This window comes from Pseudorasbora parva, chromosome 12 (assembly GCF_024679245.1).
Source record: "Pseudorasbora parva isolate DD20220531a chromosome 12, ASM2467924v1, whole genome shotgun sequence".
Lineage (NCBI taxonomy): Eukaryota > Metazoa > Chordata > Actinopteri > Cypriniformes > Gobionidae > Pseudorasbora > Pseudorasbora parva.
Genome location: NC_090183.1, coordinates 42779527 through 42802061, shown reverse-complemented (window position 1 = coordinate 42802061; position 22535 = coordinate 42779527). Strand labels below are relative to the sequence as shown.

The 22535-nt window shown below is 39.0% G+C and overlaps 1 protein-coding gene across 15 annotated transcripts in view; it reads left to right on the top strand.

Annotated features, from left to right (window-relative positions):
- The window catches only part of ptprt (protein tyrosine phosphatase receptor type T), a 318020-nt gene extending 299264 nt beyond the window's left edge, over positions 1-18756 (top strand). For all 15 annotated transcript variants that reach the window (XM_067460396.1, XM_067460402.1, XM_067460403.1 and 12 more), the window contains 8 exons: positions 394-529; positions 4149-4298; positions 5643-5816; positions 7653-7784; positions 9536-9661; positions 13278-13441; positions 14437-14572; positions 18516-18756. In XM_067460396.1, coding sequence (XP_067316497.1) covers positions 394-529; positions 4149-4298; positions 5643-5816; positions 7653-7784; positions 9536-9661; positions 13278-13441; positions 14437-14572; positions 18516-18569 — 1072 coding nt within the window. In that variant the 3' untranslated portion in view covers positions 18570-18756. The remainder of the gene's footprint in view (positions 1-393; positions 530-4148; positions 4299-5642; positions 5817-7652; positions 7785-9535; positions 9662-13277; positions 13442-14436; positions 14573-18515) is intronic.
- The last annotated feature ends 3779 nt before the right edge of the window (positions 18757-22535 follow it).

Here is a 22535-nt window from a genome sequence, read left to right as displayed (position 1 = left end):
GAGTCTGAAACTGCTCCATTGGGCTGTGATTATGGGGCGTGTTGCTCAATCAGAGCAATGAAGCGGCACATTGTCAAATGTCAACAGAGCTCAACTGCACTGTGTTGCCAAGTCCACGTTTTTTTCCCCGCGGTTTGTTTTCTACATCCGTGGGTTGAAGCGACTATTATGTGATATATAGACCCATGAGTGCGAATATTAGCAGGCAACCTTGCCAAAATAACACACATTTTACCCCCCCCCCCCCCCCCCCCAAATGCCATTTTTCAAATTTGTCTTTTCATTTAATATTTCAAAATGAGAATTTAAACCGTACATCAGAAATGGAGCAGGGGGAAGGTTATCCAGCGGTTAGAAGCTTCACATGGGGCTGTTCTCCTGTCTTTTCCACAGTGCTGGTGCTGGAAGAACAGGCTGTTTCATTGCAGTGGACATAATGTTGGACATGGCAGAGAGTGAGGGTGTAGTGGACATCTTCAACTGCATCAGAGAGCTGCGCTCACAGAGAGTCAACATGGTCCAGACTGAGGTGAGCAGGACCTGAACTGAACTGTTTTACCATGCATTATACATGACCCTGTACAGAGCTTGTCATTGATTCAACCAGATTGTGCGCATGCTTATATACTCACTCATTTCATTTATTCATCTGATAACTGATTAATAAGTTCACTTTCTTAATTATTCACTAAATTTCTCAGCTTTTCTCCATTACTATTGTACTTCTCAGTCACCAGTGTTGGTGAAGATTACTTTTAAAAGTAATGCATCACTATATTGTTACTCCCTAATAAAGTAACTAATTACGTTACTTATGTACTTTTTCTGGAAAGTAATGAGAAATAATTTTCTGGAATTGCATTACTTTTTCTCACCTGGGCTGGGCTTTCAACACAGTCTACCAAGAGTCACACAAATTAGCGTCTTTTTTAGGCTACGTCTACACTAATCCGGATAAATTTAAGAGTTTTCGACTAAAAACGCTTCGCGTCCACACTATCATTTTCAATCGTTTTCCAAAAAGTGTTCATCTACACTGAAACGTCTGAAAACGCTTACATCCCCGTACTGCGCATGAGCAAATCCAAGACGCTTCGATTTGCATCATTTCCGTTTCTCGTTTATATACTCATTTTGCGACAATGTCGAGAAAAGGCAGTTTTTTAACAGTATATACAAACTGACATTAATATTTAACAAGGCTGTCAAAACAGAAAGCATACAAAACAACTGCTGTAATGTCGTTCACCATCTTGGCTGAATTGGTCATATGACTGCATCACATGGCTAAAAATGTGTCATCGTATTAAAAAGCCTCCATTTTCACAGTCCACATTACTACGCGAAGAAGGCGTTTTCAGAAGCAAACTCAAAGGTTAATAAAGTAAGATTAAACACATAAAGTTAATTTGTGTAAGTTAATGTTTAATTATTGCTTTTGTAATATTCTGAGTGTGCATTTGCACTTCAATTTTGAGTAACAATTAATGTTTTTGTTGTTGTTGATGTTGTTTTTTTGTACAAAAGAGATTTATGCTAACATTTAGTGTAGAACTACATGATCACACATCGCACACACAACACCTCCGCACTTACTCCTGATTTCTCTCAACATGAGGACAGGAGAGCTGTCAGTCAATACATGCGAAAACAATGCATTACTTTACTAGTTACTTTAAAAAAAGTATTTTTTTTTCTTTCTTTTTTTTATCAGACACTTGCACCCTCACTCGCTTACTCGCATTGCCTTTATTAAGCTCTCCAGTCTGTGAAGAGGATATTGAAGCCATCTATTTTCAACTTAAAACTTAGATAACCTTTCTTCCCCCTACAGTCATCTCCACACTTTAACATCAAAACAGCCAGAACACCTAGACTGTGAATATTGGAATATAAAGTCATTGCCTCTAGTGGAGTGTGAAAATAAGCACGACACTGTTTTAAAATACAACGAAAAGCAATGTTTATACACCAAAAGTATAAATTATTAAATGGTTTATTTTACATTTCATAGCTTTAACTAATTATAAGTCTTGATTTTAAAGCATTTGACAAAATCCCTCACATTCTTACAGTTGTACTTAATTCTTATTTAGTACAGTTAATATACATATTATTATGTATAATACATGAATATTATAAATAATATAACATTTTATTATTTTTATGAATGCAATAAAATTGACTATTAATATAAATCTTTTCTATTATAACATGCGGTTTTATTCGATCTATTCTGATATTACTGATTTTTGCGGCGAGGACAGCATGCTTTCAAAAGACTAACACTAAACACAGTGGCGGTGATAATGGCTTCTGGGAGGCACTTTGTGTCAGCCTGCAGCTCCATTCAAAGATAATCCTCCACAGACACAACACACAGCAATTAATCTTTTAAAAGGCTTTTTCCTCGTCTTTTGTCCTCAGCCTTCTGCAGGAGTGCTCACCAGGTTATGGAGTAATAGGTACGAGAGGTCAGCTCAGCTTGACTTTAGCTTAGCGTGGATCAAAGGCCTACATTAGCATTCAAACCTTTAAGCCGGAGGCATTGTTGAGCTAAAATATGGATAATTCCGGCCAATATGTGTGGCTGGGGTTTAGGAAGGAGTTTAATATTAGCTGCAGGATGGGGATGCTGTTTGAGAGCCCCCTTGATCTCATTTTTTAAGGCAGCAGCTGAAGCAGTTTCGAGGGACGCTGCTGTCGCCGCAGGTCTTTAGCGTTAGAAGCTGCAACGCTTAAATCCATGTTAAACATCCCTGAGGCGGGAGTCATTCCCCTTCAGCAAACTGCGTGTCATGCATCAATGTTCATGCACTGCTCCATATGAGCGTCTGCGAGGGGATCGACTCCATGCTTCCCCGATGATTTGCAGTGATGCTGTGCGGCGTTCGCTCGGCTTGAGTCGGGGCTTTTGAAACGTATGTGTTTTGATGTTCATGAATTATGGAGATTGGCTGGTTTGAAGATGTAAAAGTTTAAATCAAACCCTTAATCATTTTAGAGCTGTGATTATTGTTTTTATTATTAAAAATAGCGCTAAAATGCATAAGGGAGGTTTTCTCATGCGGCCAACCAGCAGCTACAATAATTTATAATCCGTGAGATAATTAAAAGTGCTTTCAATAAGGCTTTACTTTTAACTGACAGTTTACCTTTTAAAACTGATTAAATAAAGTTTAAATGTATTCATATTTTCAACAATGCATATATATATATATATATATATATATATATATATATATATATATATATATACACACACACACGGTAACAGTCAAAAGTTAACAAACATTTTTTTTGTTTGTTTATGATTTTTAAAGTCACTCTTAATCTCACCAATGCTGCAATTAATTGATTAAAATACAGCAATATTGTGAAATATTATTACAATTTAAATTAACTGGTTTCGGTTGTAATGTATATAAAAAAATTGCTCCAGTCTTCAGTGTCACATGACCCTTCAGAATTTTTTTTTAAGATCATATTTGTATTATCAGTGTTGAAAACCATTTTAGATGTTTTTTTTTGGAAATAATGCTACACTTTTAGAGTTTTATTTTTATTTTTTTTACTAAATTCAACTTTCTATTCATCAAAGAATCCTGAAAGAAATATCAGTTTCCATAAAATTATAAAGCAGCACAACTGTGCTTAACATTAATAATAATTAAAAATGTTTCTTGAGCAGCAAATCATCTTAGAAATGATTTCTGAAGGATCAGGTGACACTGGAGACTGAAGTAATGATGCTCAAAATTCATTTTTGATCACAGGAATAAATTATATTTTAAAATATATTACAACTGAAACTAGTCGACTTAAATTGTAATAATTTTACTGTATTACTGTTTTTACCATATTTTTGATCAAATAAATGCATCCTTGGTGAGATTGAGAAACTACTTTAAAAACGTTGTTTCCAAACTTTGGAACGGTACTGTACACACACACACACACACACACACACACACACACACACACACACACACACACACACACACACAATGGTACTAAATTTCAGAAGCACCTTGATTTTAGCATCTTTAACCAATGTATTATTAGTGTTGATCTCTCTCTCTCTCTCTCTCTCTCTCTCTCTCTCTCTCTCTCTCTCTCTCTCTCTCTCTCTCTCTCTCTCTCTGCAGGAGCAGTATGTGTTTGTGCATGATGCCATTCTGGAAGCGTGTTTGTGTGGGAACACGGCTATCCCAGTGTGTGAATTCAGAGCCATCTACTACAACATCAGCAGATTGGACCCTCAGACCAACTCCAGCCAGATCAAAGATGAGTTTCAGGTGAGACATCCACACCAATGGGCCACGATACACCGTTTACATCAAAATAGTGTTTACAAAAAAAAAAAAAATTCTGTTAGCTTCTAAAATGTACAAATACTGTAGATACAACAAAATGTTGGATGCCAACTTGCAAATGTAACTTATTTAACTTAAGATTGGAATATTGCATTAAGCCTTTGGTTCGGGGATTTGAGAATGAAAAATGGTCCAGATATCCAATCGCATCCTCTGTTGAGGTAAAGTCTCATGAGTCTCATTTCTGTTGTGCATCAAGGGATTTATTCAGTAAATGTGTTTCCGGTGTAGTTTATGCTCATGTCTTGTTGGAAGAAAAAAGGTCCACCCCAGTTGAGTGCATAAATGTTTTATGCACATTTTTTTCTAGCTTGTGGAATTGTTGAAACCGCCTCTGAAAGAACACCTGATTTCTCATAATATTGTCCTCCATTCAATCTCATTACAATCATGGAAGAACAATTGAGATACTGAAGAGAAGTCATTTGTGAAACAGTTGGAACATACGTTGTTTTAAAGCTTCGTGCTTCGTGTTCCTGCAGCTCTTAAACTATAGTCAGTGAGCAGCCCACATGGAGGCCTAATTTACTGAATCCTCCAAGGTTTGTGCTGTCGATTGGCAGCGCTGTATTACGGCTGAAGCCCTCGCGGCTATTTCTAACAACTTTATCAAGCTCTCTGGTGTGATTTCATCATGATTTCTCCTAAATTCAAAGAGCTTTTAAATAAGTAAATCTGCAAAGCGCGGTGGCGTCCTTAATGCATTTAGATGAGGCAGGTGAGCAAAGACACGGTGACTCAGACGTCGGGGGAGAAAAGGCTTTTTACGAGCCATTGGCGAGCTGCTAGAGCCCCATAAAGCCCAGAGCTGAGCTATTTCTTTTCATGGTTCCTTTATGTTTTGTATTCCCTGTGAAATGAGTGAGCTGCTGCTGTCTGAGGGGAAGCAAAGCTTCAGATCTGTGAGGTGGCTCATAAAATATGATGAATATGTTTCTATCTCTCTTTCCTCCCAGATCTTTGGTTTTCTATCTAGCGTTGCATCTTTCTCTCTTGTAAGCCATTTTTCACTGTCTGTCTCTCTCTCTCTTTCCATCTGCATCTCTCTCAATGTCTCTATGTTCTTCAGTGTGTCTTATACATAAGTCATGACTGACCTTCAGTTTACTCAACTATTTTCATTGGTTGTGGTTGGACCAGCAGTGTGAGTGGAGTTGGTTTGATAAATGCACCGTTTTCCCCCAAGTAAGAGCAAGAGCAGCTTTATGTTTGAGCAGTTTGTTGTTCTGTGTTTTAAAGGTGTACGCTTCATGTCTTCTTCCTCAGACTCTGAATATAGTGACTCCGCGTGTTCGTCCAGAGGATTGCAGCGTGGGTCTGCTCCCGCGTAACCACGATAAGAACCGCAGCATGGACGTCCTGGCGGTAGACCGCTGCCTGCCTTTCCTCATTTCTGTTGACGGCGAGTCCAGCAATTACATCAATGCAGCGCTGATGGATGTAAGTTTCATAGCTCTGTTAGAGGTCACTTGGGCTACATTGTTTTATATAATGCCACATTTCCACCAAAATTACCCAGGAACGATTTGTCCAAGGAACTTTTTTCTCCCAGACCTGTTGCTGTCTGCGTTTCCATTGCGGTCTAAAGTACCCTGAAGATTATGCAAATTAGCCCAGTGGCGTTTCCAGTTCCCGCTGGATTTTGTCCTCTGCATATAAGCTTTATAAAGCCTGAACCTCGTCTGTCAATCGGACCTATTTTTTTAACTCCATTGTTGATTCCAATAGCAAACAACTCTTGCTGCACGCACCGCAATAAACCTTTAAAAATGGTGGTTGAAATAAAATGCTGTCAGGAGTCAGTCAATTAAAATGCTGCGTGAATTCAACCAATCAGCATGTTCACCACCCAGCACTACCTCATGAGCAGGGACTTTCTGAGGGGGGACATTTTAACCTTAAAAATCTAGCATAGCTGCATTATATCATCAGTCTTGGAATTGAACTTTGACAGGTTAATATTTTTTTCCTGTTTATAATGGTATAACACTCATAATGTAGGTATTTATAACAATTTTACACCATTTGCTATTATTAATATAATATGTTTTAAATATGATGGTTTCATTATAAATATGGTGATTATCCCAAGGTGGACACCCAACTTAATATATCATATGTCACGTCAATAAATGGAAAAGTCTGTTTATTATTGTGCCTTTTACCACAAATACCACGCTTTTACATATTCTTCTGTAATTGAAAAACTGTTGCTTTAATTACCTTAGGCAAAACGAAATAAATTATAATAGTTCTAATTCTAAGAAAAGCATTAAGAAGACATTTGTCTCAAAATATATTCAATAATTTTAGCAATTCTCATGTGCTACTTAAATCTACAACATTTTAAAAAACATCAAATATGAGATTAAATGAGCACAGAATCGACTTTGCGCTGCGTCAAAGATCAGAAACATTTCCACGTGCATCTTGAAAAGCGGATGTTTTGGAAAGTGCTGAGGCAAGTTTGTGCCATCTAGTGTTTTACAGAAAAATCTAATCACAGGAGCCCTTTCCACCGCAGCACCTTTACCCTGTCGTACCATATTTTTTAAGTACTTTTTTATAGTAATAACTGAAACACTTTATATTACATCACTTCCTAAAGTGCACTCTGATCCAGGTGAGCGGAGCAGAACGCCCAAGAGATCGCACAGCGCCAATCTCACAAACAAGCCAATTTAACAAGTACAAGATTAGATCACATCTCCGTAATCTCCACACATAGATCATAATCACACTCGTACCATAAACCAGCATTCAAAAAGAATAATCAAGACAGAAGACACGCACCTCAGATAAAGAACAAGATGAAAAAAAGAAGATAAGCAGCAAATAAATTGAGCGGTGTGTGTGTGTGTGTGTGTGTGTGTGTGTGTGTGTGTGTGTGTGTGTGTGTGTGTGTGTGTGTGTGTGTGTGTGTGTGTGTGTGTGTGTGTGTGTGTGTGTGTGTGTGTGTGTCTGTCTGTCTGTCTGTCTGTCTGTCTGTCTGTCTGTCTGTCTGTCTGTCTGTCTGTCTGTCTGTCTGTCTGTCTGTCTGTCTGTCTGTCTGTCTGTCTGTCTGTCTGTCTGTCTGTCTGTCTCAAACTGAGCCTCTGCGGTCCATGTCAATGAATCCCCTGGCAAGGTTATCACTCAGTCTCTGCGCTTCCTGTCCCTCTGCAGGTCTCCGTTTAGTTTTGCTCATTACACATGTGAGGCACGTGGGTGTTGGGTCCAGGCATATCTTCAGTGCTGGAAGGAAGAGTTAACTTGTTCTCTTATTGATTGCTCTAGAGCCACAAACAGCCGGCGGCCTTCATCGTAACGCAGCACCCTCTGCCCAACACTGTGGCCGACTTCTGGAGGCTAGTGTTCGACTACAACTGCTCCACCATTGTGATGCTGAATGAAATGGACGCTGCGCAGGTATGTGAAGCACTTGACCCTCGCCTCCATTTGTTTTCTACTGCACTTTTTGTGGCGGACAATAGAGTCTGTTTTCCTCATAGTGTTGGACTGCTTTTTCATGGATGATTCTCAATCTAAAAAGGAGGACTAACCAAAAAATGTAATCTAAAACAAAAAGTCATTATGCATATATCAGTATAATAAGTGAATGTCACACTTTATTTTAGTTCAATTCTTCACTATTAGCTTATTGGCATGCATGTTACTGTCTGTTTATTATTGCTTATAAAGCACATATAGTAATGGCTTAATTTGCATGACCTTATTCTACATCTCTTAATCCTACACAACACCTAAACTTAACAGCTACTTTATATTAATAAGCAGTAAATAGGAGTTTATTAAGGCATAAGTCACAGTTAGTAGTGAGAATTGGACCCAAATCTAAAGTGTGGCCTAAATTATATATGATATAAAATATACACTACTCTTCAAAAGATGTTTTTTTTTTAGTTAATGCTTTTATTCAGAAAATATGCATTTAATTAATCAAAACTGACTGTAAACACATTTATAATTTTACAGAATATTTCTGTTTTAAATAAATGATGTTCTTTTAAACTTTATATTCTTACAGCTACACTGTGTAACTTTTTTAGTTTATTCTTAGCTAAAAACACTTAGTTCTTTCAAAAATATTAAATCATTAAAGTATATTTACTTCTTTCAAATAATAAAGTATTTTCTTAAGTTTATAATATGCCATTGAAAATACATACGGGTGAGGGGTTCCGAATGCCGGTCGCCATGTTGCCCCTCCATCTTGAAAGTACATTAGCCAAAGAGGGACATACCCGTAAATTCAAGCTTCGCCTTTCGCGTTTTAACACTCGATGGCACCGTGTCGAATGTGAAGAGGGGGGTTAATCTTGGACTAAATCGGCCACCGTAGGAGTTAAAACGAAATCAGAATTGAGAGGAACAGAAACTATTATTCCCTGGATGGTCATATACCTTTACACCGCTAGATGGGGGAAAATATCACACAGTGTAGCTTTAAAAAAATCCTGAAAAATTGGTTTCCACAAAAACATTAAATCAGCATTTCTGAAGGATCATGTGACCCTGAAGACTGGAGTAATAATGCTGAAAATACAGCTTTGATCACAGGAATAAATTCTATTTTTAAATATATTCAAATAGAGAATAGTTCAAATTGTAATATTTCAGTGTTACTATATTTTTATCTAATAAATGCAGCCTCGGGCAACATAAAAATCTTTTGAATGGTATTGTATATGAAATATGCATTCATATAGAGTGTATATAAAATATACGACTAATATAACATTTTAATATAATAACATAACCTATTTGTATGGTTTCCATCATTGTCTGCATTTTAGGTTGCAGAGTTGTCTAGTTTCAATAAAAGGTCTGAACTTTTCCTTTGAGTTGTGTAAGTTACAGTGTATTTCCATAGCATAACAAACTGATTTCTCTCAGAAGATCAAGGGACATTTGATTCCTCATGATGTGACTCATTTAAGTTTGAGTGAGTAAGTGAGGGATCATTGGAACAGATTTCTCTGGCGCACTGCAATTTGAGTTCAGATTAGTGGACTTTAAAATGATTGAGTTATTTCTATTTCTCCTGCACTCTTTAGATTTCAGCCTCATGAGCTCTAAGTACATTATTGAGTCACGTTGTCTGAATGTGAACTTCTGTTCAGTGAGCTTATTTGTTGTAATTCTTGCCTCCGCTGCAGCTCTGCATGCAGTACTGGCCAGAGAAAGGCTCCTGCTGCTACGGCCCCATTCAGGTCGAATTCATCTCCGCTGACATTGACGAGGACATCATCAATCGCATTTTTAGGATCTGCAACATGGCACGAGTAAGTGGGGTCACGAGGGAAGGGGCCGTTGGGTGTTGATGTTTAATCGCTCTCTGGGACTCGGCTGCGTGACTGAGGCAGAAATGTGTTCATTTGATCCTATACTGAGCCACAAGCTCCAATCAGGTCTGTCAGTGTCATCAGGGTTTTGTTTTTTGGGGGGGCTTTTTAGACCACGGTGCAAATTTGTACAATTCAAAATGTTTCGGGTCTGTGCAAATTAAAAAAAAATTTTTTTAATGTATTTTAAAAGTTTTAAAAGTCTTTAATGACGACTCTAATGCTCACTAAGGGCCCGATCACACAGAACGCGTTTTTGCAACGAGAGGCGCCTTTTTTGAATGGATTTCGGTTGGCAGAGAGCGTTATGCGCGCTGCTTTTGTGCTCCGGGCGCCTCGCGTTTTAACCGCCTGCTGCGCCTCGTGTTTTTGAAGGAGCGCTCCGAGCGCATGAAGTTGAAAAAAAGTCAACTCTGAGCGGAAAAGCGCCCGACGTCATCGCATTTATCTTCAGTTGTCCAATAGAATGAATGGAGAGGGGATCTTCCGTTGTGTTGACCATTACATTGATTAGACTGACAGGACAGCTGATTCGGGGGTTTCCTAGCAACATAAAAAAAACTGCAGTGCACTGCTCTTTTCTGAATGAAAAAACGCAGACCAAAAAAGGCAGTGCAGTGTGCCTCGCGTTTAGAACCTGAAAAACGCGTTCGGTGTGATCGGGGCCTAAGCCTGCATTTATTATTTATCAAAATTATAATATTGTTAAATATTAGGTAACACTTTATTTTCCTTGTGTCCTTGTTACATATGTTACGTTATGCATAATTACATACAACTAACCCTCAACCAAACGCTAATCCTACCATATAATAAGTACGTGTAGTTCATTAATATTACTCAGTAATTAGCAAATATATAAGTACACTGTAATAATATTTGGTTACACTTCATTTTTCTATTTGAATATATTTTATATTCACTGTTGACGATATTCACTTATCGTCACTGTTGAGCGGAAATCTCATATCAATACTTTTTAGGAAATGGAAGAAAAAAAACGGAATTTGTTAAATTAACTTTTAAATAAAAATACATTTTTATATATATTATTGAAGATTGAAATGAGTGGTGCTATGCGCTTTGACTGACAGTTTGAGGATCCAATGGTGTTACGGTGTTTAGTCACAAGCTCTTTTTAATACTTTTCATTGGCAAAACCCAGAGACGGAAGTAAAGGGTGACCAATAGTAATGATTTATGGGAAAAAAGACTAAATATGCAGAAATATAATAAATACAATTACAAAAAAGACGAAATATAGAGAAATACAGGTTTCTGTCTGACAGTGATGATTTGTTTATAAACGTATATAATATTTACACTTAAAGAAAACATACATTTTTCTTTCTGATCATATGTTGGGGGTTATTTTGTGATAAATTCTTTATTACCTAACCAATTTCATAAAGAACTTTGTCAACATTTCAGCAACAAAAACAAAAGATAAGTTTAAAAGTGTGTATTTTTTCTGCTGCTAAATAAATGCCTGTGAACAGAAGTCACGTTCACCTGAGAAAGGAAACCATAGCAACAGCAAGATGATCAAATTCCTGTTAGTGTCAGTATCAAACGATGTGTCAAGTACTGGCATTATCAAAAAAATTACGACTATTTCAAATCTGAAACTTTAGTGTTTTGATTAAAAAAGACTTTGTGCCACTAGCATCACCAAATTGAACTGGTGCTGGTTTTCAGGTGATGAACCTCCACAGATTAGCCATTCTGTACCTCCATGTATGTCCTCATGTACACTGTCAAACCATCCTTACTGTGACCGCTTTTTAAAGCAAAAATCTTACAGCTCAAGAAGAGATAAAAATTCACTTAAGTCACTTTGATTTGCCTCCTAATGTGACAGTAAATCAACAGCAGCTGAGATTATGACCCTGAGTTAGTGGAGTGAGAAATTGCATTAAGGCAAAAAAGGGCCACGACTATATAGCCCTCCTCAATCCACATGATTCCAACTCAGCACATCTCATGCTCCTGCCACAGAAATCACGAATATTTGACCACCGTCCTGCCAAAGCTGATAGAAGCCATGGTTCGGTTTCGTGCAGCACATTGTCGTTTGTCTTTTCCGTTCTGTTGGTGCACATCAGCAGTCATTACTGAAGCTTGACGTGTTCCAGGCGTCAAACGTTACAGAAGACTCGTCTCGCCTCCTCCTGCTTCCCTTCTCTTTTCTTCCCCCTCATTCTCTTTAACCGTTGGTGACAGGCGAGGTTTACCGGGTAGCTAATCAATGCCGGCGCAGCATAGCAGCACAAAATAAATAAGTGCCACAGCATCACAAATTTGCCATGAAATGGCTCCATCGATGGCAAATTGTGTGTAATATGACTCTCATTTAGCTGATCCGGTCTGACTGTAGTATCCAGCTGACGTCTCTGTTTGCTTTCCCATCTGTTTTGATGTTTTATTTTTTGCTTTTCGGTGTCACTGCATTGTAGATGCATTGTAGATACTGTGAGTGTTATATATATTATCAGTCATTTACCAGCTTGCAGTTGCTTATTGTCCCAAGCTTGCTCTTTCAAAGCTCAGGAGAATTAACTGAGTTCTCAGGTATTCCCTAATGTAAGTGTCAACTTTTAGATGTTTCTCCTAAAATTGGTAAAAGATAAAAAAGACATAAATGAGTCAATAGTCCACCCAGTAGGAGTATATACTGTACGTGATAGCAGCTCAGATCATTTGGTCTTGGAAGATGATTGATGGGAAATGTTTGAGTTCATATTCAGATCTCTGAAGGATTGCAGACTTTGGTATCTTGGCTGATCTAAGAGCAGTTTAAGACCATGTTGGGATCTTTTCTGACATCTTTCAGAAGAACAATCAGAATAGTAGCAGACTTGAACAAAAGTCTTAATTTGATACATTTAGAGAGAACCTATTATGCTGCTGTTTTTGAGCATGAAAAAGGTCTGCAAAGTTACAAAGTCACTCCAGCGGGAGTTCTTCTCTATATCAGTGTCACTGTTTCTGAACTCTCTGAAACGCCTCCATTGAAGTCTTGAGTTTTCTTCTGGGAACAAACATGTCACAATATCCTAATTCCCACCCAAGGCATATGCAAATCAAAAGGGGCAGGGTCTGGTTGAGTTCTGCCAATTTAAAATGATTACGTTTAAGGGGTGTGACGTTTCCCAAACACACTGAAAGTGGCTTACCAATCTCAACACACTGGTCCAGCTCACCAATCAGAGAACAGTGTGCTTTTCAGAAGGAGGGGCTTCATAGAGACAGGAACTAAACAGAGCGTTACTGACAGACTGGGAAGAGAGGAGCTGTAACAATGGAGAATGTGAAAATAATGTGTTTTTGAACATTAAAACTTATTCTAGTGGAGCCTAAAAACTAAATCAAGACTATGTAAAAGGGCATAATATGGCCTCTTTAATCCAATTGCTATTGAAGAAACAACTGATATGTTAGCTTTTTTCTTTAACCCTAAAAATTATCCATCAGTTGAGTTGATCATGATGTGAAAGCTTTAATGACATTAATCTCTTTTGGATTTTTCTCAAAATGTCTCCTGTTCTGCTTCCAGCCTCAAGACGGCTACCGGCTGGTCCAGCATTTCCAGTTCATTGGTTGGCCGGCATACAGAGACACGCCATTGTCCAAACGCTCCATCCTGCAGCTGGTCAGACGGCTGGCCAAGTGGCAGGAGCAGTACGACGGAGGCGATGGACGCACGGTGGTCCACTGCCTGTGAGTGTGACCTCCACAACACAAAGCCATTATGCATAAACATGAGTTAGTCTGGGGTTTCACCAACCAAGACTAATAAAACAGAGACAAACACACAGCAGAACAATGTTATTTGTTCTGTATAATCCTGAAATACGATGCATTTCTGATCATATTTTAATTGTACTTAATGTCAGACTAATTTTTGACGTATGCAACACATAATTTATTGTAGCTCATACTAGTTTAATAGCATATTTTGAGATGTGTATTTCATAGCTTTTCATCCAAGTCTGTGTGCACCTTAAACCACTCAGTACAGAACCGTAGATTAAAACTGCAGATTTAAAAGGGCTGAAGGATAAAACCGCACAGCCTTTGAGCCAAGGACAATCTTATCACCGTCACAAATTAAAGCCAGAGAGATACAAAAGATCTGACAACTTCATTACTTTCCCATCACTGTCAAAAAAGTTCAGCTGTTGAATGCAGAGCAGTTTCGCTGAGAGAAATAATTTAAAAATGTCACAGTAATGCTGACATTCTGCAGACTGCACGATTCACTTTGAAGATGATTCTCTCTGATTGTCTCACTTTATTGTACTGATACTAATCGTGTAAATCTGACCCGTGATCAGTGGGCGTTATCTGATTTAACATTATTTCTGCAGTGTCCTCTGTTCAAGCACACATCCAGACTCAAATACCAACCCTCAGTCCGTTTCTTAGTAATCTCAGTTCTGATAAAGACTATTCTTCTAATCGTGCATCATATGGCATCAATGTTTGTATTTTTTAAGGGAATGAGCCTACGAATGGCTGCGCATTACACTGGGATACGAGAAACTATTTTAACATGAAAATAAAATGACACTTCAGCTTTAAGGTTAGAGCTGTGAGGCCTACGATCTTCAGAAAGCCAAGCTGTGATTTTATGGGATATTAACTCTGCTTATCTGTGACATTATGGGATGTGTGATTTGTTTCTCATGGCATGTTGTTGTTGATCTCTTCAGGACTGGTGGAGGACGCAGCGGGACATTTTGTGCCATCTGTAGCATCTGTGAGATGATCCAGCAGCAGAACATCGTGGACGTGTTCCACACAGTAAAGACACTGAGGAACAACAAAGCCAACATGGTGGAGACAATGGTGAGCTACACCTGTCTGTTACTACAGCATATATATTGTTCGTCACTATACTTTCAGTTGAATCCCATAAATTATGTGACTGGACATATTCGACACCGTGAAGCTGCTTTGACACGATCGTTATTGTAAAAGCTCTATATAAATAAAGTTGATTGATTGATATTAACTCTTTACCCGCCATTGATGATGTTTTATGGTAGGGGGCACTGACATCTGAAAGAGTACTGAATCTTCTGAACAAAACACATGCGAAGAAGCAGAAACAAGCGATAGCATATGTAATCATATGCATATGTAAAATAACACAATCATCAACATTAAATGGCATACAAATCAAAATGGGTAATGTTACTTCATGAAATGTGGACCCAGGACGAGCTACAGGACTCTAAAAGCTTGGGAGTGTTGATGGACTCCATCTGTGTTTTGAACATCGTTCTGACTATGATGCAGATGTAATATTTGACCACAAAAAAAAAAAAACACGCTTTTCTCAGGTTTTTGTTCAAAACGTTGACTTTTTTATTGTTGATTAAAAAAAAGAAAGCATGAATCTATAATCAGTTTTTGTTGTTTTAAAAGCTGTCCGTTCTTTCATTTGACATATTGTATGTTCAGATAGTCATACAACAAAATATTTAGAAAATGATCAAAAACGCCTGCGGTGGCTGTCAATTTTTTTCAAAAACGCTGGCAGGGAGAGAGTTTTATTACATTACAACCATTACATAAGTTGCTCCTTCTTTGCTAGTCATTTTCAAGTAGTTTGCTTCTAGAGTTGCCACCCGTCCTGTATTTTACATAGGTCCACACATAGTTTATTAAACACATAAGGATTTTGCAGTATGAAGAACACTGCCAATATAAAGAAATCAGTTTTACAATAAGTAGTAGAAAAGCTAATTTGTGCGTGAGTTTTAGCGGCTTTGTTGCCATAGTGGCAGAGTCTCGTGAACATGCGCTGTAAAGCTTGTCCCCACCATTTGATTGCAAGAGGATCTCCAGATATAGGGCTGAATACTAAAAACATTTACAAATATGTCTGACCAGTAACTCCTGCGCTCCTTTCACACTGCATGTCGGACCCGCAATATTCCCGGAACATTGCCGGGTCACCTTCTGTGTGAAAGCAACCACGTTCCGGAATTGATTACCGAAGTGAACCCGGGTCGAGGACCTAGTAACATTGCGGGGTTCGACCCGGGACGAGCGCTGTGTGAACAAAAGCCAAAACTAATGCCGCAACGGATGTGACGTAGTGATGACATAGTTATCGTGCGACTCCTAGAGCTTGTTTTTTCAATAATACAACCCTGCAGTGCCAGAAGAGCTCGTCTGTGTTTTAAACGCAGAGAGTGTTCGTATACAAAAGAAACTAAAATTAAACAAGCAGAAATGAGCGCAAACTGAACACAAGTCGAGACCACGGAGCTCCTTACTATCCGCGCTGAAGCTGAGATCGCTCGCCAGCTCAGTGGAACGGTACGTGATGCGGTCGTTTATGAGCAAATAAAAATAAAAATGCAACAGCGTGGTTTCGAGAGAAAGAAAGCGCAAGTCATCAGTAAGCTGAAGGCTTTGGAAGAAAAAAAATTCACCAAGTGTCACCACTCTCAGCAAGCTTTGCTTCCAGCGTACGCGTTCTCTCATTAACTCTCCGGAAAGAAGTCAATATCGAAAAACGTAGTAATTTGAGCATTTAGCATAAACAACAATGCCGCTAGTTGCTGGTCAACAGCCATGTTTACAAAGCAATGAGAACACTTCCGTTTTGCCTTTCCTTATTCTTTGGCAGCAATCTTTTTCAACTCGTACATTATACGTCACATCCGGATGTCACGTGTCAACTCGACCCGGGACCGTTAAGCGTTGTGTGTGAAAGCGCACATATTACGGTATTTCGCTGGCAGTGAGAATGGACCAAATCTAGCGGCCCGGGAACAACTGCCGGGTCGCATTATCCGTGTATTTGCTGGAATCGCAGTGTGAAAGGGGCTCTGGTAAAACTCAGGCAAACTGCTCACTTTGATCACGAATGGGTGTCCCTTATTTTGCCGCACTGAAGGTGCAACCCTATTCACTTCCACTGCACTAGTTCCAATCACAAGTGTCCTCCAGTCAGAAGGTTTTATGTATTGTTTGCCATCATATGGTTCCATACAGTTGTGGATCAGAAGGCGACTGTGGACTGGTAATGTCTTCAGACAGTCAGTTACTTCAGGTAGTTTGTTGGCGGTCCTGATGAGTGTTCCACTTGAAGCATCCGTTCCTCGAGCACCCTCAGCGTGTGTGTCTGCTGCTCTCCGTCGCTCTGAGACAGAAAAAGAGTGTAATTATTGGTTCACCTCAAACCCCGGAGACAGACAGCTGCACTTTCTGCCATTCTAAAAGAACGTCTTACATCCAATCGGAGGCCATGCAGGCGCAGTCAGACATCTGTCCTGTACCTTTTCCACTCATTTCACCCAAAACATCTCGCTCGACTGGAGAAAACTGAACAGTTTCCACAGCTGTGCATCGGATATAAACCTCAACGAAAATAGAACAAACGTCAGGTAACCCATGGTCATGGAAAACCTGGAAATAGAAGGTCATTTTAAAACTAAGATTTCTGGGACGGGAAAGAAAATGATTCTGTTTATCTGAATAAATTCTGTTGTGATTTTATTTATTATTTTTAATTGCTTTTTTATTAGATTAATTATTTTAGTATTTATTTTTAAATATTATTTTTAATGTTTAACTAATTTGTTTCGAATTTTAACTTATTTCTTCTAAGGCAGTTTGTTGTATTGGTTGGGGAGGTTTTAAAAAAATAAATTAGGGTATTGTCTCTATACAAATAATTGCATTCATTCTTGACATTCCTTTTCTGTGTGCCCACACCGATCAGGCATAACATTATAACCACTGACAGGTGAAGTCAATAATACTGATGATCTCTTCATCACGGCTCCTGTTAGTGGGTGGGATATATTAGGCAGCAAGTGAACATTTTGTCCTCAAATTTCATGTGTTGGATGCAGGAAAATGGCCAAGCGTAAGGATTTGAGCAAATTTGACAAGGGCCAAATTGTAATGGCTAGACGACTGGGTCAGAGCATCTCCAAAACTGCACTTTTGTGGGCTGTTCCCGGTCTGCAGTGGTCAGTATCTGTCAAAAGTGATCCAAGAAGGGAACTGGCAACACAGGGTTATTGGTGGCCAAGGCTCATTGATGAACGTGGGGCGCAAAGGCTGGCCCGTGTGGTCCGATCGAACAGTCGAGCTACTGGAGCTCAAATTGCTCAAGAAGTTAATGCTGGTTCTGATAGAAAGGTGTCAGAATACACAGTGCATTGCAGTTTGTTGTATAGCCGCAGACTAGTCAGGGTGCCCATGCTGACCCGTCCTCCACAGAAAGTACCGACAGTACTTTATCAGGATAGTATCAGGATAATGTACCTGCCACAAAGCAAAAATTGTTTGAGATGCACAACAAGTAGTTAGAGGTGTTGACTTGGCCTCCAAATTCCCCAGATATTAATCCAATCGAGCATCTGTGGGATGTGCTGAACAAACAAGTCCAATCCATGGAGCCCCCACCTTGGAACTTACAGGACTTAAAGAACCTGCTTCTAACATCTTGGTGCCAGATACCACAGCACACCTTCAGGGGTCTAGCGGAGTCCATGCCTCGATGGGTCAGGGCTGTTTTGGCAGCAAAAGAGGGACCAACACAATATTAGGATCAGTGTGTGTATCTGTGTGTGTGTGTATACACTAGGTACGGCTGCTGACCTCCGCTTCTCCAATATAAGCAGATGCTTTTCCTCTAACAAAAGTGACCGTGTAATGATCATACTGCAATATTAACGCAGGGGTTATAGGGAAAATGTCCCTCGAGCGCTGTCTGCCTTTGAACTGCTCGTGACATTTTGCTATCACTTCTGTTTTTGTTTAGGAGCAGTACAAATTCTGTTACGAGGTGGCTCTGGAGAGCCTGAACGCCTTCTGAACATGCAAAAGGTGAAGAAGAGGGAAAAACAAGCAAAGCAATCTTCTCTTCTTCCTCAGAATGACATCTCATCTCATCACAAACTCATCGTTCAGTCTTTCCTCTGAGCTTCTGTGATGAGAACAGGAAACTAAAGTTCAACCCTTCACTGTAAAATACTGTATAAATAAAACAAAACATTATTTGCCATTTCTTTCTTCTTCTGTCAATGTCCAGCATCCGAGCGTGTATCCTGGACCGTGAAGTGATCTTGTACAGTACTTTTCCTTTTTAGCTATACGCCTTGAATGTTACCCATCAATGTAAAGAACAACGGTGAAAAAAAAGCTTCTTTCTACATGCCAGCTGGGATCAACCAAATAGACTTTCCCCGAGCTCTGTACAGATTTAACGAAAATGAAAAAACAAATCAAAACAAAGCTTAAGCGAATTTGCAGAGAACAGTGAGGACGGATATTTTTGTTATTCTGATGATTTTTGTGGTTCCTCCCTTCGGTGAGTTTTCACTCTGCCTGCTTTCTCATACGCGTACGCCGCTCGCCTACAGACCAGCATAAAGATTCTCGAAAGTTGGACGTTTTGGGTAATATTTGTTCTATTGCCGTTTCTGTCTTTTCTTTTAGTGTTTGTTATTTCTAGAAATAGATGTTGCCATTTTGGTTTCTAGTAGGCAGTGAACTTTAAAGATTAGAAATGTATCTAAAGTATTTTCTGTTTGTCATTTGCACTTTATATGTCTTTTACCTCCAAGGGTGAATCTCACAAATAATGATATCCTACAGTAATTATATTTAGCATCAAGAAAGCAGAGGCTATTTTAGGACCATTCATTGTTGGCGCAAAAAAAAAACAAAAAAAAACAAAAAAAAAACTGAGAGATAGAGAATTCTCATTGTCAAAATGATGTACAAAAGAAAGCTTTTTGTGAGATTTACCCCACAGTATTTGTACTTCCTGTTGCATCGTTTGATTTGAAGTGCCATATTCTCACATTAAACAGAAGAACTGCCACCAAACCATGACGAGATGCACATCAGGAACACTGAGCCACATTTTGACTAATAAACAGCTGGCAACTGAACAACCTTTTCTCTAAACCAGAATTGGTTGAGAAGCTTTTCAAACTCCTCAAGCTGTCCGGAACTCTTCATCTACATGTTTTCAGTGTGATAAAAAGTGAATTTAACTGTAAATCCAAGAGTTTTGCACGAAAACTGTGACTTGACTGTGATATTTCTGAACTGCTGAAGCATATTTTGCAGAAGAATATATGAATGTTTCACTGAAAACAAATGTAATGGCACTTTTTTGGACTGTGATTTTTTTATTTTATTTTTTATTTTAAATATCTTTTTGAATTTTAATGAATTCACTGCCTGCTTTTTGTTTGACTTCACTATGTGTATTTTATTTTTTAATGATTATTTATCATTTTTTTGTCTAGCAAAGTGGTATGTAGAGCTGGTGATTTCATGACCATGGTGGTAATTTTGCTTGGAATTGTGATAACATTAATAAAGGGACCAAAATGTTGAACAACTTTCCTGAAGTGCATAAGATCTGTTTCTGGTTTACTATCCCTCAGTCCCCATAATGACCGCTGAACATCTGCAGCACTTTACAATCCAGACGCTGAGGAAACTCAACTGTTATAGGGTCATTCTGAGGAAACACTGCCATCTGTGTTTGAGAATTTCAGGGTTTTTTTTCTTCTTTTTATTTCATTTTAAACAGGTGGGATGCTGTATGCCAATGCAAAGCACTCAACTTGACCTTTCATTTCCAATGCATTGTATGCAATACCGGACAAAATGTTTAACATTTAGGGTCCATTTACACCTGGGGTTCTCCACCCTGGTCCTTGAGGCCCACTGTCCTGCAGAGTTTAGCTCCAACCTTGATCAAACTCACCTGCCTGCTGATTTCTAGTAATCCTGAAGAGTTTGATTAAGGTGGGAGCTAAAGGCCCTGTCCACACTAATACATTTTAGTTTAAAAACACATCTTTCTCTTCATTTTGGCCTTCCCTTCCGTCCACACTGAGACGTTTTCAAAGCTACACTATGTAGCTTTTCCGTCCGCTAGATGGCACCTATTCAAAACAAAGTCGTAGTTTGATGACGCCAAGCCTAGAAATCTAGACGCACCTTAGCGGCAGCAAATCTAACCTGGCCGCGAGTGTCGTCTAGCAACTCTCAATACACTTTTAAGCTGTAAACGCCAGACTCTGGTCGGGGCAATCACATCGTCTATAGCAGGGCTATTCAAATCTTACCCCGGAGGGCCAATGCAGTGCAGAGTTTAGCTCCAACCCTGATCAAACACACCTGAACATGCTTATCAATGTCTCCAGGATCATTAGAAAATCACAGGTGAGTGTGTTTGATCAGGGTTTGAGCTAAAATCTGCAGTGCATTGGCCCTCCAGGGTAAGATTTGAATAGCCCTGGTCTATAGTGTTGGTGGGCGGGGTTTAACATAATGACGGCCGAGTTGCGTTTGCGTGCTTCTAGTAAACACAGAAACTGGCGAACGGCGGTCTTTCGAATCAGGTTTGACCGCGACTCTGGAAGACTTGGAGTTAAGCTTTTCTCTAAGAAAAGAACGCCCCTGAAGTCATTCTTAAGAAGAAACGGTGTGCAAATGTTTAACCTATGAACGAGTTCTGGTTGGTTGTGGGCGCGATCCAATTGCGTGCAGAGGGAGTTTGAAAGACGACCGTTTATCCCGCCCCTCAAATTGAGCTGTCAATGGTGAGTTTCCAGACCAAACATCTGTCATCATCAGGCTAGATGACGGCAAGTTTGAGCTCAGAATCTTGGGATATGTGGTCTTCATCTCACAGCCGGTGTGAAATAGGACTCGGGCAGAAATCATCTTCATGGATGCGGTCATTAACGTTACTGTAGTACGAAGCAGAGCAGGACTGCTGGAGCGATTGTTACGCACAAACAACGGGACTTTATTATGACTGGATACAGTCGCAGGCAACATTTCCGCTCATTCTGGTAACGCAGCTCTGTTTATCATATTAGATATATTTAAGTGTGTTTAAAATGATGTAATGACGTTATTCTGTGCGTTCACTCAGCGGCTGCTGTGACATGTTCACACTGCTAAGAGTAAAGCACTTCTGCGGAAACCGAGGGTAACGCAGATATGACGCAATTGACAGGCGACTCCTTCAGACTTCCCGGCTCTTGGTTAAAATAGTAATTTTCTCACAACTTTCAAATAGTCGAAAACGTTTGGGATAATGTAAAAACTCAACTGAACAAAATATATAACTGGCCTAGTGTTTATTGGATATTTTACTGCAAAAATACTACATAGTGCACATTTATGGCAACAAAAACATAGCTTTTTGAAAATGCTAAGTGCATAAATTCGAAAACGCCGTCTTCGCTTTGTAGTGTGTACTGTGAAGACGGAGGTATTTGAAAACGATGACTCATGTTTAGTCATGTGGTGCATATTTTACCAATAGATATGTATCTTTATACAGCTGTTGCGTAATTGTATGGAAATTAATCCTTAAAACACAACCTAATATTACGCATAATTCAAAATATAGGTAAAAAAATTCATTGTGCCCTATTTTTACAGCATTATTTTGGTGTATTATTCATATACATTTTATATATAACTATTATTCATGTCAGACCAGTAGTTGTCAATGTCACTTTGTAAAGAAACCCTACACACATATCAACAGAACTAGTACAATTTTTTGTACACACTATTTACACAGAGACGATAACGATATCATTTTTAAAAATCGTGCAGTTTAAAACCGTTTTTTAAAAGTTTGTTTTCAGGCCCTCAAAACGTCAAGAAAATGAACGGCCAAAATGCATAAAACTAGGGATGCACAATATATATCGGCCACCATATTGGTATCAGCCGATGTGTTCTTTTTTAAATGTTATTGGCCTGATATGATTGAAATCACTTCAAAAAGAAAAAA